This window comes from Gekko japonicus, unplaced genomic scaffold (assembly GCF_001447785.1).
Source record: "Gekko japonicus isolate JY-2015 unplaced genomic scaffold, Gekko_japonicus_V1.1 scaffold138, whole genome shotgun sequence".
NCBI lineage: Eukaryota > Metazoa > Chordata > Lepidosauria > Squamata > Gekkonidae > Gekko > Gekko japonicus.
In genome coordinates, this window is record NW_015163096.1 from 1359780 (window position 1) to 1372647 (window position 12868).

Below are 12868 nucleotides of genomic sequence, written 5' to 3' on the forward strand. Positions count from 1 at the left end.
GTTAGAACCAAAACCTTGAATCCGATCTGGTATTCAACTTGGAGCCAGTACAGCTGGTGAAGCACTGGTTGTACATGGGCTCTAGATGGACCAGTTGGACTTTCCAGGTCTTCACAAGTGACCTTGGTGTTAATGGCTCACTGTCAAGGGCTGAAAGTTGGCATTCCAAACTGGGATCTCCTCTGCTCAGCCACAAGGTCTTTGATGGATTCAGTTTCAGCTGGCTCTGCTTCAACTAATCAACCAAAGCCTCTAGGCCCCTGGCCAGATTGTCTGGGGTCGCATTTAGCTAGCCGTCCATCAACAGATACAGCTGGGTGTCATCAGCATACTGGTGGAATCCCAGCTCGAAGCTCCATATCAGTTGGGTGAGGGGGTGCATATAGATGTTAAATAACATTGGCGAGAGGACTGCCCCCTGAGGGACTCTGCACACCAAACGGCGTTAAGTTGAGACCCTCTCCCCAAATGCGACCGTCTGTCCCCAACTGTTCAGAAATGGGACAAACCATTTCAAGGCTGTCCCACGAATCCCCATGTTGGTGAGGCAATGGGTCACTAGGTCATAATCAACCCTGCCAAATGCTGCTGTGAGACCAAGCAAAAACAGCAGCGCTGACCCGCCGCAATTCAGGTGTCTATGGAGGTCCTCTGTGAGGGCAACCAATGCTGTCTCCACCCAGGGCTGTAGCTATGGTGTGGCTTTTGGGGGCTCCGCCCCCTTTCTTAAGGGCATAGATCCACAACAATTTCTCCTGTAAATGCTTTTTTCCAATAATTTAAGAACATTTTTAAAAGGTGTGTGATCCTTTAAGCTGAGTGGGGTGCAGTAGTTGTTTAATTCCCGCACTGAGCAAGGGGGTTTGAGTAGGTGACCTCTAGGATCCCTTCTAACTTTGTGTTAAGAAACTGCTCTCCTTTAAGAGAGTTTTTCTGCCTTAGCTTTCTTATCACCCCTACTTGCTGGCTTGTTATCAGAATTGTCGCTTAGGCTGGCAAAATTGATTAACTTGCAGCAGCTGAGAACTGTCATCTAAAATGGTTGACAGCTTGCAATTTAGAGCTCTAGCCTGGTAACAGCTTTCTATTGGCTAAATGGCTTTTCTTTCTGCACTGAGAACTTCAGCCCACCAGAAAGAAAATTGCCCCACAAGCCACAAAGTCCTGGCTAAAGGCCTTTCTCCATCCCATAGTTATAGCAAAAGTTGGACTGGAAAAGGAGGAGAATGAGAGGAGACTAGATTTATACCCTGCCCTTCACTCAGAGTCTCAGAGTAGCTTACAAAATTCCTTTCCCTTCCCCTCCCCACAACAGACACTCTGTGAGGTAGGTGGGGCTGAGAGAACTCTTCCGAGAATTGATCTTTATGTCTTGCCCAAGGTCATCCAGCAGCTGCAAGTGGAGGAGTGGGGAATCAAACCCAATTCTCCCAGATTAGAATCCATGCATTTAACCACTACACCAAACTGGCTCTGGAAGGAATCAATAACCCCGGTGTCTTCCAGGAATACCTGGAGCTGCTGCCGCTCTCTCAACTACTTTGACCAGGAATGAAAGGTTCAAAACCGGGTGGTAGTTAGATTGATTAGTGGGATCCAAAAATGGCTTCTTTAAGAGCGGCTTCACCACTGCTTTCTTTAAAGTCCCCAGGAAGGTCCCAGATCTCAGGGATAGATTTATAATATTTTCCAGGGGGACCTGTATTCCATCACCACTGGCTTTCACCAGCCATGATGGACATGGGTCTAGGAGGCAGGTGCTGGGCTTCACAGCACTCAGGATCTTGTCAACCTTGTCCTGAGAGTCGACTGAATTTGTTCATTTCTATATCCAAAGACGGCCAAGGGGCCTCCAGTTCCCATACTGTATCAACACTGGCAGGCAGGTCCTGGTGGAGCAACAAGTTTTTATCCACGAAATAGCTTGCAAAAGTCTCACAGCTAATTTTCAAATTACTAATTTTTTTGGAATTTAGTGATCTTATTACTCTAAATAATTGAGCTGGCAGACCCAATGGAGGCTGCATAAAATTCATTCGTTGCGGTTTTCACTGCCATCTCATAATTGTCCTGTAAGATGTTCTTGTAGCTTTGTCCCCACACACCCAATGTACTGGCATTTTCCAGCTCTCCCACTGGCTGTGCTGTGCGCTCCATCAGCCACTGGCCTATCAACTGCCACTCAAGAATACTTGCGTGCCATTGTCTGTGTGCTGGATTCACTCCTCTCTCCCGCACAGCCAACCTGGACACTCTTCCGTGACAGAATAAACTGCCAAAATGGCTGTCACTCCTGACAAAGACACTTCTACTTCTGCTTGGCTCCTCTGTGACAGGCTGGCTACTGAGATGGGCCACCGGCTGTCAAATCATTCTCTTCTTCTCCTCCTGCTGTGGGGCTAACTTTTCCCTCAGTGGCTGTTGCTAGGCAACCAAGCTTGGTTCTGTCAGTAAAAAGGCAAAGGCCTTGGTAGGGGACTCATTGGGGCTAGTCCTCACTAGGGCTGCCAGCTCCAGGTTGGGAAATTCCTAGAGATTTTGTAGTGGAGTCTATGGAAGCCAGCGTTTGGGGCAGGCCCCAGCTGAATAGAATGCCATGGATTCCACCCTCCAAAGCAGTTATTTTCTCCTGGGAACCATTGCTGCCAATCTCCAGGGGGGCTGGAGATCACTCAGAATTAAAACTGTTCTCCAGATGGCAGACATTAATTCCCCTGGAGACAACGGCTGCTTTGCAGGGTGGACTCTGTGTCATTATACCCTGCTGAGGTCGCTTCCCCCTTGCTTGGATCCCCACTGTGGAGAAAGACTGTACTTTTCCTAGGTAGAGGCTCCAGCTGTGTGTTGGGGGAGATGGAAAGCTGAAGTTAGAGGGGCAGATAAAGGGAGGTTGATGATTGGCTGGAAAGGAGTTAGGGTTGCCAACTCCAGGTTGGGAAATTCCTGGAGATTTGAGGGGTGGATCCTGTAGAGGCTGTAGAGGCTAGAGTTTGATGAGGGGTGGGTCCTCAGACAAGTACAGTGCCATAGGTTCCCCCTACCAAACCAGCCATTTCCTCCTGTGAAACCATTGTTGCCAATCTACAGGGGAGGGCTGGAGAAAACTCAATTACAACTGTTCTTCAAATGGCAGAGATCAGTTCTCCTGGAGAAAGTGGTAAGCTCTGTGTCATTATACCCTGCTGAGGTCACCACAGCAAACTGACACCATGCCCAAGGCCAGGGCACCCGCCCAGAGCTTCTTGTATTTATTTCCACAATGGGCCTTATTCTTAGTATTTAAATAACTAAAAATGTTTTAGAATGTGTGTATACAGAGTTAGGGCATTCAAGGAAGAAAAGACAAACAGTTGATATTAACAGCATGGCCATATAAATCAGTGTGCTAGTGCAGCAGAAGACAGTGGCCGTTGCCAGAAGGACAATCCTGACAATATTCAAAGAATTGCACTGCTATTAGGGTGGGACTGGTTCCTGTAGCATCTTCGTGTTATCGTAAGAAAGGTAACTTGGATCTTGTTTGAAACTAGCAACTATTACTACTTGCCATGATAACTATGGCATAATTATAACACTGGAAGCCACTCTTCATACTACTGTAGATGCAGTACTTCTATAAGATTATGCTGTCCAATATTCTACATTTCCCAGGGTTCCAGGTAATGTATCAATTTATTATTCAGTAACAAACAATAGTGATCTTGTTTTTCTCTTCAAGGAATATTTGTAATTTATAATTTTTGATAATAGATTAAAAACCAAAATTAGGACCAAAATGTCAACTAGAATCCTCCAAGAATTTCTGGAGGAGATTAGGATTGAGATAGATCATCACATATAAGTAATACATTTGAAAAGTGAAAGATAAACATGTGATTAGATTATTCACAAAAGGACAATGGCAGGGGAATAATAATGCTAACTCAAAGTTTGGATGCTGCTGTTTCAAAAGGAAATACATTTTATACTTTAGGACAGCAATCCTAAACACACTTACTAGGAAATCCCAGTGAATTAAATGTGACTTCTGTGTATACATGTTTAGGATTGCATTGCAGATATGCTACTTTCAAGTTATAAAATTCCAAGTAAGGAACAAAATGAATATAATAGCTAGAAGCCAAAAGAGAAACAGTGTTGAATTTAAATAATACCTGATATCTTTGTAGTGAATTGGCTTGTGATGGGAGGTCCATAACCTTTGGCTGTACTGGCTCTTATGGTGAAGGAATAAGTAGTCCCAGGATACAGACCAAAAAATAAATAGTGTGTTTCATTCCCATGCTTTAAAACACGTCCACTTTGGTTGGATAAATCTATTTCTGGGTCAAAGGAACTGACAGCCTTGTAGATGATCTACAAAAGAATAACAAAGTTATAAAATATCTTCAGCAGTTGGGACAAAGATTGCATTTTTACCCGGTAAACCCTTCTGATGTGTGCACTGTCAGACATTTTATGATAAGTTATCTTACTGCCTTATGTGCTTCAAATCTGGAATGCAATGAAGGGATACAGGCTCAGACAAAACTGGTCTGAGTTATTACTTTTATAGATACAGGGACTTTGAGGCAGCTAGATTACAACTATAAAGGCTATGGTTCAGAATCACACTAACACCTTTAAGTTGTCAGTTTTTACATTGTAATTTTCTTTTCTAGGTAGCATTATTGTTGGCTTTTCACCAAAATACGACAAAAGCAGCTACAGCCCATGGCATTTTGGAACAAACAGATTTTTAAATAATAAGGCTATAGCTACATTTCTATTATCCACCTATGATTGAAATTTGTACTGAAAAGAATTAATTTATTTTGATTTCAAGGAGAAATTTAAGTTACATTTCCATAGACATGCCCATGAAACAACAGTGACATAATGCAATGTGATTATTACTATCATTGCTGAGAATGCTCTACCTAAAAGTCTAGACAAGTAGAAAATTGTGGCAAGTTTCTGAAAAACTGAAATTGTCTACTGCAGGATAAAAATAGCTGCACTATATTTTCCATTAGAAGAACATCTATCTTTTAGTCTACGTGTTGTTTTCAAATGCAATACTTGTTGTTTCTAGTGTAATATAAACCACTTCACCTGTTTTTTGTATAGTGTACTTAGTTACATATGCCTTGCTATTACTCTCTTCTATGACACTGTTTAGCATCCAAAATGCCCTGCAGTAAACATCTTCCTCATATCTCTGTGAGGTAAGTCTTTAATATAAATCAGGACCAAAGGTGACATTAAAGCCAAACAGAAAGTTCATTGCTGTACCACGATTTAAACCATGGCCTTTATGGTCCAAATCCATATATATCATAAAAGTGCTGTTCACGCCTGTTACAGAGCTGAAAATAGTCCAGTATAGTATATCAGGTAGACAGTGGCTGAGGGATTTAATCAAAATGCATAAAATGGATCAGGTATGACAAAAGTAAAAAAAAAAAACGCTCCCCCCATCAGAGTTATCATTTTAAGTCAATGTAATTCAATGTAATTTACATTCTCAGATCTCTCTAGAAAAAATGCTCCATCCCATCAATTTTCATTTCTTATCTCCGTCTAGCTCTCTTCAAACAACACAAGGCACACGTAGAGTCAATGCACACAAAAGGGGAACATGGATCAACTAGCTGGCCCCATCCCCTGCCTGTGCAGGATCACCAGCTAGTGAATATGACTTCTGCATCCATAGAAAGTATATGTATGTAGGCTCTATTCTAGTGATCGGGGCAGCAATGGTACTGTTTCTGATCATGAGACAGCTTCCACATGTAGATGTCATGCTCACAAACTGGTGATCAGGCAAGGGGATGGGGGCCAGCTTTTTGTACCCATTGCAAGGCTTAAGTTCACTGATTTCTAAGCTCCTGGTATCATTTGAATAGGACTTCTGTGGATGATGTTCAAGTAATTCTGATTTTCAATGTCAGAGTGCTATGGTAACTACATGCTTACAGTATTTTATTTTTTATAGCATAGGGGCAATTGAAGATTATTATTTTTTTAAAAAAATGCTTGCTAAAAAGATACACACTCAGTGAACACCAGGAGCAGACTTGCTATTTATTTCATGCATGGGACAGCCATATAGTCAATGGAACGCAACACCATATATTAAATTGTGGTTTGAAAAAAACCAACATGCAGCACATTCATCGCAAAGCATGGTGTAATAAGAAGCGCCAGAGCAGGAAAATTAGATATATGAGAAGCACAAAAGAAATCCCACCGAACAGGATGAAATATGAACTTCCAGGCTGAAAAAACAAAGGAAGGAAAAAGGCAAGAAAAGGCACTAAACATGCGGTTTTACCATGTCCAATTACTGACTTAATTTGAATATCCATCTTTAGTGTTTTGTAATTTGCTGATTAGCTTTTCTTTAAACCATTGTAAGTTGAACACAACTTTCTGCAGTACCTACATCAATTTCAAGGTACTTTTTATACTGATCAGGTGCTGGTTAAATTAACTTCAACTCAACACAAACCCAGGCTAAACTCATAGTTTACACAAGCTCTCCATTTTGACATCTGGGAATAGAAAAGGCTACCAGTAAACTCAAAGCAAATCACAGTACACCAGTTTTAAAAGATGATACATATTGTTTCTGTCTCAAATAAATGAGTTTCCTGCTTGAGGCATTGTGAGTTCCAGGGGCTCAGTAGAATTTGCAGATTTTTTTCTAAATTGGACATTTTATGTAATGGTATATTACATAAAATAAAACGGAAAACAGGAGGGCCTGGCGAGATCTTGTCCATGGGGTCGCGAAGAGTCTGACTCGACTGTGCGACTGAACAACAACATATATTGTAAATGGCAATTACCACAGATTTCTTCTCAATTACATTTTAAATAATCTCAGAAGGATTTTATATATTGTGGGAAGAAATACAATGGGATGTAGAAAGATGCTCCAGGTGAGTGTCTCAGCTGTCGTCGGTGGGGCGGTGGAGGAAAGGGAAAATAGAGGTAGGCAAGCCATGTTTATTTATTTCCTTATGCTTAGCTATAAGGCAGGGCTGTCACAAGTCATTTTGCTGCCCCAAATGGGTAGTATGGGAAGAAAGCCGCATGGTAACAGGTATAGTTTCCTAAAGTCTTGGTTTATGTTGATTTGAGGCTATGCAGTGGCAGCTAAGGTAGAAAAGCACCTCCTCCTATGCCATGTTTTCTAGGTTTCAAGGGTCTGGAAAGCAGTTCTGTAGCCAGTTACAGGGTTGGCAGATTTGAGGGGTAGAGCCTGGAGAGGGCAGGGTTTGGAGTGGGACTTCAGTAGGGTATAATGCCATAGAGTCCACTGCACAAAGCAGCAATGTTCTCCAGGAGAACTGATTTTGGAGATCTCCAGGTGCCACCTGGAGGTTGGCAAGATGAAGGGGAGAGCCAGGTATTTTGAAGGACTTCAGTGAGGTGTACTGCCATAGAGCTCACCCTCCAAGCAACCATTTTCTCCATGGGGACTGAGCTCTGCAGTCTGGAGATGAATTGTAATTCAGAGAGATGCCCAGGCCTTCCCTTTCCCCCTAACCCCTTTCAATTCCAAAGCTGCTCCCTGTTCAACACTTTAACTAATTAACAGTTTAAGGGACTCCCTGCTAATGCCCCATGGTCTCTTGGGACTCCCAACTTGGGAGTTGTAGTTCTAATTCCCTTTGCTATGGTTGCAGTAAGGCCAGCTGAGAACTACAACTACTACGATGTAACATGTCAAAAGTGGGGGTGTAAGAACGGGGGAGCCGGCGGCATGGGCTAATAGGACACCAAGGTGACCAATGGGGGACTAGGTGAGTTATCGCCAGCACAACTTAACTTTTACATAAATATAGGATGCCTGTTGCTGTATCTTAGTCTCTTAGGACCTGTTCCTAAGACCTGTCATGCCAGTAAAAATATGTTTTCAGAATGAAGTGTTCCATTTTATGGGTTCAATGTTACTTCATTACCTCATACATAGTGCCATATGAGCAACGGGGGAGACATTGTCAAGTAGTGATTGGAAGCCTGGGGCAACTTCTCAGGGTTGAAGCCAAGTATTTCTATGGGCTGCAGAGAGAATCCTTTTGCCTGAAGCCCTGCTGCAAAATGGATGGAATCCACAGAGGAATCTACAAGGAGGACTATTCAGTGAATCTTTTTTTTTTTATTGTCTATCTCTTTAGAGAGATCCATATCCCTCGAGGCTGTTACCTGGCCACAAATAAATAACGTCCACAAAGAGATTTAGTAGCTGAGGCCCTCTTGGAGCCCCTGAGGGTGCTTCAAAATATGTTTTTAAAGCACATACCTCAATGTATTTATCTGGGGCTACCTGTTCCATCATGACTAGATTTTGAAACGGTTCAGGAAAGGAACTGGTGAGGGGCTTAGATAAGCCCTGATCCTATGGAATAGCCTGCTAAATTTCTTTCTTCTTTTTTGGTCTTATCTTATAATTCCAGAATTCTAACTACCTTAGAAAGAAGTTTGTGCAAAATTTCAGAGGGGAAAAGTGGTTTTGTATATCCTGCTCCTGGTTTGTCTCCCAACAATTCTCCCTTTGCCAGGGAGGAAACAAGGTTGGATTGTTCAGAGACGACGGACACTGTTTCAGTGAGTATAAGAGATTGGCTGCTACTTTTGTGGCCTCTTTGGAGGGGCTATCTTGAGGCAGTCTGTTCTTGGGATCTTTGAGATGCGATGTTGGGACTCTAGATTTACAGAACATTTCCTGTTAATTCATATTTCGTGAGAATGGCTGCTGGAATACATAGAGGAGCTATAATCCTCTTTTTCTGATTTGCACCATTTTTATTACCTCATAAGAACACCTGAACCTTCCTTATGAGAGCCAGTGTTGTTTAGTGAGTTAGCTTTTTGGACTAGGATTTGGAGACAGAGGTTCAGATCCCACTCTGCCTTGGAAGCTTGCTGGTTGGTTTTGGGCCAGTTACATGCTCCCAGCTTAACCTACCCCACAGGGATCTTATTAGGGTTGCCAACCTCCAGGAGGTGGCTGGAGACCTCCTGGGATTACAATTGATCTCCAGGCAAAAGAGATCTGTGCACCTGGAGAAAATGGCTGCTTTGGAAGGTGGACTCTATGGCATTATAACCCATTTAAGTTTCTCCCCTCCCCAAACCCCACTCCCCAAGTCTCCAGGTATTTCCCAACCCACAGCTGGTAACCCTAGTTGCTATGAGGATAAAATGGATGAGAGGAGATTGTAAACCACTTTGAGTCCCCACTGAGGAGAAAAAGTGAGGTATAAATGAACTAAATAAATTATACTGGCCCCGGTCACACGGGAGGATTTGCCCTGCGAAACGGATGGATTGAGGGCGGATTAAACCGGCGCGATCAGATGCCAACATCTGGCAAGCGTCGTGCACCTGCCCCCAACCTGTCCCTTCCGGCCGAAAATGCGGATCTAAAAGAGACTAATGAAAGGGCATTACCTACCGGATGATGCGCAGCAACGGCGGCCATGGGATCGCCGACGCGCGGATATCCTGTGGTATGCATGGTATTGGCGAACTGCGCATGCACACAACTGCTGCGGCTGGCCCTCCTCACCCTTCTTAGAGTCACTTCCCCTGCAGCATGTGATCGTGGCTGCTGGCAGAAGCGCAGAGCCTTGGGGGACCTGTCTGATCCCACTGCAGCGCTTCTGTTTGTTCCGGCTCTAAAAAGCCGCAATTCTGCTGTGGCTTTTCCCGCTAGTGTGACCGGGGCCACTGAATCAGACCACTGGTTTGGCAAGCTCAGTACTGTCTACACAGACTGGCATGGGCTTTCCAGCATTTGAGGCAGAGATCTTATACATCACTTATGGCGGAAGGAATGGAGTGTGCAGTTGTTTAATGTTAGTGCATATAATGGGATGTCTCCGGGGAGGGCAGTAGAGAGTCATTAAAGACTAGATAGGGCACTCCCTGACATTTCCTTCTGTCCATTCTGCTGCTGTCCTTCAGTTACCCACAACCCTACTCTTAGGAGTTCCTTCCCTCCAGTCATTCCCTTCTCTCTCTCCCTTTGTCTGTTAGATTCACTATTTATTTATTTTATTAATTAGTTGAATTTATACCCTGCCCTCCCTGCCGAGGCAGGCTCATGGTGGCTTACAAAGATAAAATATAAATAGTCAATTATAACAGATTAAAGCAATTTAAAACAGTCCATAATCATAAAGTGCTAGCTATTAGTTAAAAGATGGAGGTACAATCATCGATATAATCTACAATCTGCAATTTTTCACAGCTCCTTGATCGTTATATGCAGCAGATGCTGGCACTAGATGTAAACAATGGAAACCAGGGAGTGGGCTCTAACAATGTTAGTGATGATATATTTGGTGGTGGCATGATATACCCAGGAATCTCTATACTAGGGGTGTCAAACATAAGCCCACAAGCAACTAGTGTAAGGGAGGGAAAAGGAGACTGCTCAGGGGAGAGTGGAAGATTTGTCTCCACTTTCCGTGAAGCTTCCTTCTCGGTGATCCAGAGTGGGGCAGTCCTTCGGACTCCTTAATTCCTGGGAAGCTCCTCCCACCTCCAAAGGCAGGGCCGGCAGACTCTTCAGGCACGGAGGGGGAGGGGATTGTCCCCTGGAACCCAGTTGTTCTCGAGCCACCATTCCCCACACTGTAAAAGTAACTGACAACAATCTACTCCCAACGGGGAGTTAACCAGTCAACCAGAGAACATAACTCTTTGTGCCAGAACCCTCAGGTAGTCAAACACCTTCTCTACCTATATCTAACCATACAGCCAACAGCACCCCCGTCTGTTGAGGAAGTGGTACCCCAAAAAACAGGGCGGGAAGGACTGCCCCACTTTGGACCACCGACAAGGAAGCTTCATGGAAAGTGGAGACAAATCTTCCATTCTCCGGTGGTCCAGGAGTGGGGCAGTCCTTCAGACTCCTTAACTCCTGGGACATGAAAAAGCAGTACCCTTCAGGGGGAACCAGTCACTTCCCCAACTACAGGGTGTGTTGTAAGACCCTATAGCTAAATGCTGCATCTGCTGATGCTGAATTGTCTATCCTGTAGTGCTGCGTAAAAGAGTGTACCGACCTCCATGTGGCCGCCTTACACACTACTTCCAACGAGGGGAACGCCCTGTATGCTGTAGAAGTGGCCATCCCCCTAAGGGAATGTACTGTCACTCCTTGTGGGGGGGTCCAGGCCCTTAGCCTTGTATGCCAAGCATATGCACCCTCTAATCCACCTGCTCAGAGAGGAAGGAGAGACCAATAGTAGACCTCCTGAAGGAAACAAAGAGTGAGTCCGTTCACCTCGCCTGCTTGGTTCTGTCTAGATAGAAACTAAGTGCCCGCGTCACATCTAGGCAGTGCCACTCCTTCTCCTTATCAGTCTTGGGATTCAGACAAAAGGAGGGAAAAATTATCTCCATAGACCTATGAAACGTCAAGTTGACTTTGGGCACAAAGGCTGGATTGGGGTGGAACACTACCCTGTCATTATGAAAGATACAGAGCTTGTTGTCTATCGAGACGGCCCCCAGCTCTGACACCCTCCTTGCTGACATGATGCTCACCAGGAAAACAGTCTTAAACGTCAGGTCTTTCAACGGGCATGTAGCTATAGGCTCAAAAGGAGCCTTACACAGAGCCTTGAGAACAAGGTTAAGGTTCCATGTGGAAAACCTGTGAGCTACCGGGGGGTTCAGCAAGGACATTCCCCTAAGGGATATTTTGACATGAGGGTGCCTGGAAAAAGAATGGCCTTTCTTTACTCCCTTGATGGCTAAAATAGTTGCCACCTGACGCTTCAAGGTATTTGTACTAAGTCCTTTGTCCAATTTCTCTTGGAGAAAAGACAACACCCCTGACACCCGAAAGGGGTTCTGCCCTTTCCTTTCACACCAGGACTGGAACACCTGCCAAGTGGTATTATAAACCTTATTGGTGGACCCCCTTCTGGCAGCTAACATAGTCTTCACCACTCCCTCAGGATAGCCCATGCTCAAGAGTTGTTCCCGCTCAACCTCCAAGCTGTGAGTTTTAGCAATTCTGGTTAAGGATGAATACTGTCCCCCTGTGTTAGCAGGTCCAGCGTTACTGGTAGTCGCCATGGCTCCCTCACCGACAACCTCATAAGGTCCTGAAACCAGGCTTGCCTGGGCCAGAAGGGAGCCACTAGTATTACTTCTGCTTTGTGGTCTATGACCCTTTAGATCAGTCTCTGAACGATTTGTAATGGAGGAAATGCGTACAACAGCATTTTTGGCCAATCTTGATGCAGTGCATCTATCTCCATTGCCATTGGATGCTGTAGCTTTGACATGAAGAGTTTTGTTTGTCAATTCTGTACTGTGGCAAACAATGTTCCCCCTAAGGTGTGCAGTCTCGTGAGCAGAAAATTTACCGTGAGCCAAAAGTGGTCCTAGCGTTAAAACTATGAGCGGGCCGACATTAAAAAAAAATTATTAAAGTGTACACACGTACAAACAACATATAAACTATTATAATTTGTATTACAAGCCATATATTTATATTAAACTTATTTATATTTATATGAAACATATTTGTATTACTTAACCTCCCAGGCTTAAGTGCACAGAGAGTCAATTTGCAAAGCACCAGAAGCCACCAAATCGCATCTAGCAGGCTGCTGGGCCCGGCTCCCCCCCACACACACCTTTTCCAACTAACTTTGCAGGCTTAAGTGCACAGAGAGTCACTTTGCAAATCACCAGAAGCCACCAGATCACCTCTAGCAGGCTGCTGAGCCTGGCTCCCCCCCTCTTTTCCAACTAACTTTGCAGGCTTAAGGACACAGAGAGTCACTTCGCAAAGCACCAGAAGCCACCAGATCGCCTCTATCAGGCTGCTGGGCCCAGCTTCACCCCCCCT

At 44.3% G+C, this 12868-nt stretch overlaps 1 protein-coding gene across 1 annotated transcript in view; it reads right to left on the bottom strand.

The window, feature by feature from the left end:
- Positions 1-12868, bottom strand: part of PTPRM (protein tyrosine phosphatase, receptor type M) — a 509160-nt gene that overhangs the window by 278186 nt on the left and 218106 nt on the right. The window contains exon 10 of the mRNA XM_015406598.1: positions 4155-4356. Coding sequence (XP_015262084.1) covers positions 4155-4356 — 202 coding nt within the window. The remainder of the gene's footprint in view (positions 1-4154; positions 4357-12868) is intronic.